Source organism: Crocuta crocuta, unplaced genomic scaffold (genome assembly GCF_008692635.1).
Source record: "Crocuta crocuta isolate KB4526 unplaced genomic scaffold, BGI_CrCroc_1.0 scaffold241, whole genome shotgun sequence".
Taxonomy (NCBI): Eukaryota; Metazoa; Chordata; class Mammalia; order Carnivora; family Hyaenidae; genus Crocuta; species Crocuta crocuta.
Window position 1 is genome coordinate 2,630,614 of NW_027527807.1, and position 5,486 is coordinate 2,636,099.

The following is a 5,486-nucleotide window of genomic DNA, read 5'->3' on the forward strand; positions in this document are numbered from 1 at the left end:
CACAGGCGCCCGGAAAGTAAGAGGAGGTTCCGAGAGGCCGCGGCCACGCGGGCTGGGGCGGCGGAGGGTCCCGGGAAAGGGGGCCCCCGCAGCGGAGGGGGGGCCTCTAGGCGGGGTGACTTAACCCGGCCCGCGTGTTTCTTTGGTCCCTGGCACAGGCACCTCGTGCGGGCCCGGCGCACCTTCGCTGCCCGCCCTGCGTCGCCATGACGTCCACCTGCACCAACAGCACGCGCGAAAGCAACGGCAGCCACACGTGCGTGCCCCTGTCCAAAATGCCCATCAGCCTGGCGCACGGCATCATCCGCTCGAGCGTGCTGCTCGTCTTCCTCGCCGCCTCCTTCGTGGGCAACGTCGTGCTGGCGCTCGTGCTGCAGCGCAAGCCGCAGCTGCTGCAGGTCACCAACCGCTTCATCTTCAACCTCCTCGTCACCGACCTGCTGCAGATTTCGCTTGTGGCCCCCTGGGTGGTGGCCACCTCCGTGCCTCTCTTCTGGCCCCTCAACAGCCACTTCTGTACCGCCCTCGTGAGCCTCACTCACCTGTTCGCCTTCGCCAGCGTCAACACCATCGTGGTGGTGTCGGTGGATCGCTACCTGTCCATCATCCACCCTCTCTCCTACCCCGCTAAGATGACCCCCCGCCGGGGTTACATGCTCCTCTACGGCACCTGGATCGTGGCCATCCTGCAGAGCACACCCCCCCTCTACGGGTGGGGCCAGGCTGCCTTTGACCCGCGCAACGCTGTCTGCTCCATGATCTGGGGGGCCAGCCCCAGCTACACCATCCTCAGCGTGGTGTCCTTCATCATCCTCCCACTGGCGGTCATGATCGCCTGCTACTCCGTGGTGTTCGGTGCGGCCCGGCGGCAGCACGCGCTGCTCTACAACGTCAAGAGCCACAGCCTGGAGGTTCGAGCCAAGGATCGAGTGGAGACCAAGGCCGAGGAGGGAGACAGGAAGGACGCATCCCAGGCCCAGGACGGAGGTGAGGTCAAGGCCGAGGAGGGTGGCGTGGAGGCCAAGGATGGCAGCACACAGGCCAAGGAAGGGAGCGTGGAGACCGGTGCGGGTAGTGCGGAGGCCAAGGGCAGCGAGGAGGTCCAAGAGAGCAGCTTGGGGGCCGGCAAAGGCAGCCCGGGGGGCAAGGAAGGCGACGGCAAACCTGCGGGCAGCGCACAGGCGGACAAGGGCCGCGCAGAGCTCGGCCAGTGCAACATCGACTTGGGCGAAGATGATGTGGAGTTCGGGGAGGATGGCATCAATTTCAGCGAGGACGACATCGACATCGAGGCAGTGAACATCCCCGACAGCCTCCCACCCAGTCGTCGGAACAGCGCCAGCGACCCTCCGCTGCCCAGGTGCTACCAGTGCAAAGCTGCGAAAGTGATCTTCCTCATCATTTTCTCCTACGTGCTCTCCCTGGGGCCCTACTGCTTTCTGGCGGTTCTGGCCGTGTGGGTGGATGTCCAAACCAAGGTACCCCAGTGGGTGATCACCATAATAATCTGGCTTTTCTTCCTTCAGTGCTGCATCCACCCCTACATCTATGGCTACATGCACAAGACCATCAAGAAGGAAATCCAAGACATGCTGAAGAAGTTCTTCTGCAAGGAAAGGCCCCCGAGAGAAGCCAGCCACCCTGACCTGCCCGGAACGGAAGCCGGCACAGAGGGAGGGACTGAAGGCAAGATGGTCCCTTCTCGTGATTCCGCCACTTCGCCTTGAAGTCAGCTGGAAGGCAAGCCTTGGGCTGTCTCACATGGACCACCCACAATCCCATTAATGCCAACCCGCACCATTTCAGGCAAAGGTGTTGCACATATCCCTCTTACCACACGATAGATAGATAAATATATGGAAGACGTAGGAACTGGAGCTTTCCCTTAAAAGTGTGCCCCTCAGAGCACGAACTTGAGGATTCCAGCTGAAATTCCGCCCCCCCCAAATGATTAGGCTCTCAATTTCTTAAAGCAACGAGGGCTACCCACTTTAGACCTGCATTTGTCTCCAGAGCTACAAATCTTAGTTTTTGCTCTGAGGGAAAAAGAAGAGGAAGATGATGCCCGTGAACCTGGGGACTTTCAGGCCCTCGGGTCAAGAGATTAGGGGTAAGAGCTACAGCTTACGTTCAACTGAAGGAAAAGCAGTGGACCTCGTCATTCATGGAGCCCCAAAACCAGGGCCTGACTGACTGATCAGTGCATGAGCCAAGTTCTAAACCGAAGAGACCCACGGTCTGGTGCAAAGACTATTTTGGAAACTAAAAGAAAGGGTATCGTGTATGTATAATACCACGAAGGTTTCTGGATCCTCTAAAGGGATCCAGAAAAGTGGAAGAGGATATTAGGGCATGGTGGAAATGGGAAGCTAGTCTGAGGGAAAAGCTAGAAAAATAACACACACCCAAGAGGCTAAACCAGTTGGCTTCTTTTCTGTAAAACCCTGGGTCTGTGCATGGGCTAGGACCGAGGTCATTCCATCCAAGTGGAAAATTGTCCATTGGCGCCAAAACTATTTTCTGTCTCCTATTTGAATAATAGTGGGACAGAAATCACGCCACTATACTGTAATTTTCCTTTTGTGATTGAATTGGGACGCCCATCAGAATCTTCTACATCTCCCCTGCCAGTCACGTAGGTCATTCTGGTCAAATAGTATTTCCAGAAGACAAGAAATATGGCTAGGACTCACCAAAAGTTTCTAAAACTCACACTGCCAATCTAGAGTGATGTGCCCATTAGAAATAGCTTTTGTGTCCAAGGGATCATAGACAAGAAGCATGATCTCCACGTGGGGGGCAAGTAAGGCAGAATAAACATTTTTCTTCCTCCAGGCACACCTACGTGTCTTTTCCACCTGTGGCTCTCCCTAAAGCCCTTAAGCTCCCTGCAGATGTGGAAGAGAAATAGAAGAGAGTTCAGAAATAGCAGAGAGGATGATTTCTCAATACCCGGCAAGCATGTGACCTATTTCGTACAACCCTAATTTCAAAACATTCAAGTCAGACATATCCTGATTATTGCTATTGAAATATATTGCTTTGGGAAGAACGGTATGGTATCTAAATTATCCCCAGGGTCGATACAGAGGAAGGGGTTTTCACATCACCAACCCCGAAATCACTTTGGGTCAGGATCTACCTGTGTCTTTCTGAGAGCACAGACCACATGACACGACTAGATGACATGGGCCTCCAACATGGTCAAGACTGTTTTCGATCCTCTTGAAGGGCAAACTAGAGCAAATTCGTGGCCAGTCAGCTGTTCAGCAGAAATCCAATGTTAATATGGGGAGGCGGGGAGAGGGGAGGATTCGGTTGAAAAGCAGTTCGTCAGGTGGTTGTATATAAAGATGGCCACATTCAGGAGTTAGCCTCATTCCTGTGTGGTTACCGTGTCTGCATTCAGACTCAGACGTCATTCATGTAAATGCCCGGTTCACTGATATTTTCTTTATCTCTTCGTCCTCACAGATTCCAACATGAGCTTCTCAAGGGGGAGAGGTCAACTGCAGTGTATTTGGGCTGTGGCTAAGTTTGCACGGAAATTTGGGATTGCCATGTTCAGAATTTAGGAAAGGAGAGGGGTAGGTGCAGGCAACATTAAGTTGGCCTGTCAACTCCACGCTAATCTTATTAATTCCAACCTCATTAACCTGGAGTGTGCGGTAATTCAGACAAGACGTATGGGCCAAAGTTTACCCTTGCGCTATCATTTATTTTTCTACCGACATGTATAAAGTGAATTCATAGTCATAAATTTATGGTACCGATTCATTGCCAAATTCTTACATTGACCTGTCGTCAAAGGATATCTGGGTGGGGAAATAGCCTGTGTGGCCAATCCTCCTCTCGGGGGGAGGGCTCTTGCCTTGGAGGTCTGTCATGGTCAGAAGAGTTCAAAGTAGCTCTAGCCTGTCCTTTGAGTAGAAATGCTTACCTGGGTAGGAACCAGGATTTCAAACAGAAGTGTCTCCAAGTATTACGTTGAAACTGAACCTCTTGTTTTATTTTTAAAGCTCAACCCCTTCAAAGCGTATCAGAGAGCATTGTTTGCCAAAAATCCCAAATCAAAATGGACCCTGAACCCGTACGAGCGTGGTAAGTTCATTTAACAGCACATCCAACATTCTCCAGGGCACCGAGACTCACCAACTTCCTTCTTAAAGTTCCTCCCTTCCCTAGTTTAGTCACTGTCTGTTCCTATGGCAAATTGGATTTTTCAAAGGTGAAAACCTTTTGGAAATAGACTGGGAAAGCGGGCCTTTGAATTAAGAGCCCTCTGCTTTGCTGACATTTTCTTCTTAATGAACAATAGGGCCTCTAGTTAGCTCAAGATAGCAACTGCTTCGAATTTTGTGCTACTTGGAATAAAACAATATCAATTTAATGAGGTTTTACTGCACATACTGTTTTGTCATTTAAAAATCCGGAAGCACACCAAAAAGTCACCATTAGCCTCAAACATCCTCATGGGCAATAGCTCTCCCTAAATGTTTTTAAAGGATGTATTCTTTTGCCAAGGCCACTTCATATGTGCAGTAAAAATCCCATTAAAGTGCAGGGGCCAGACACACCAGACTTTGAAATGATGTGATTTCCAATTTAATGATTTCCTTACTTAAAAATAATAAAGCAGCTCGTTTTGCCAAGGAGTCGCAGGTGCTCTCACGGACACACCAATTTCAACAAGCTTGGGAAGGCAGTAATAAGGGTGAGCCCCGGGATCTTTCTCGAATGCGAGGGTCCATCTTCTCGAAGGCACCACCAACCGCAGCTGTGGGGAAGTCCTCCGCACTGCCAGCTCCCTGCCTGTCTCTTGCCCCTCATGCCCTTGCCCCCACCTGCCTCACGACCCCTCCCCCTCGGGAAGCTCAGTGCGCTCACACCTTTCCATTCTTCCCCTCCTCCGCACCCAGAGCTGGCAGATTCTCGAAGCAGGGAAGGAGAGAAATGAACGATAGAGGTGACCCTCAGTTAAAGGTATTTTTCTGTCCAATACAATTTAGAGATGAAGAGATATCAACTTGAAATTCAACAGGTAAAGAAAAGTGCCGTTTTATCACTTAGGGGGTAGGCACCTGGCTTCTAACCCAAAAAAGAACCCAACACAGCCCATCTTCTGGGGCACATTCAATCCTGTAGATACTGTCCACTCGTTTCACCAAAACAAAACCCACAAAACACTAAAAGAATCTTTTCCCGGTAAAATTATAAGGTGCCTAAAATTGCCTTATTTTATACATAATTAGCCAATTAAGCTAAAGTTACTTCAAAGGATTTTTTTCCCATACTACCTTAAAGAATAATGTACAAGATTAAACTAGGTGTTCTTTCTTAGACTTTGCCAAAACGCTCTTAAAAGTGTCTGAAGTGCACCATTTGGAAGAGAAGAATTATGTATCATCTGGTAATTGGAGCTCCCCCAAATAAAACCCTCGAGGTTGTTGGGATGAAGCAAAGAAAATAGCAATTTAAACTACCTG

At 50.4% G+C, this 5,486-nt stretch overlaps 1 protein-coding gene across 1 annotated transcript; it reads left to right on the forward strand.

Annotated features, from left to right (window-relative positions):
• Positions 1–206: 206 nt before the first annotated feature.
• GPR101 (G protein-coupled receptor 101) lies at positions 207–1,727 on the forward strand. The gene has a single exon (XM_077774148.1). It carries the CDS (start codon positions 207–209, stop codon positions 1,725–1,727), a length of 1,521 nt encoding a protein of 506 aa, XP_077630274.1.
• The last annotated feature ends 3,759 nt before the right edge of the window (positions 1,728–5,486 follow it).

Excerpts from the sequence above, each read along its gene's own strand:
- GPR101 (XM_077774148.1), top strand. The coding sequence starts at position 207 with ATGACGTCCACCTGCACCAACAGCACGCGCGAAAGCAACGGCAGCCAC.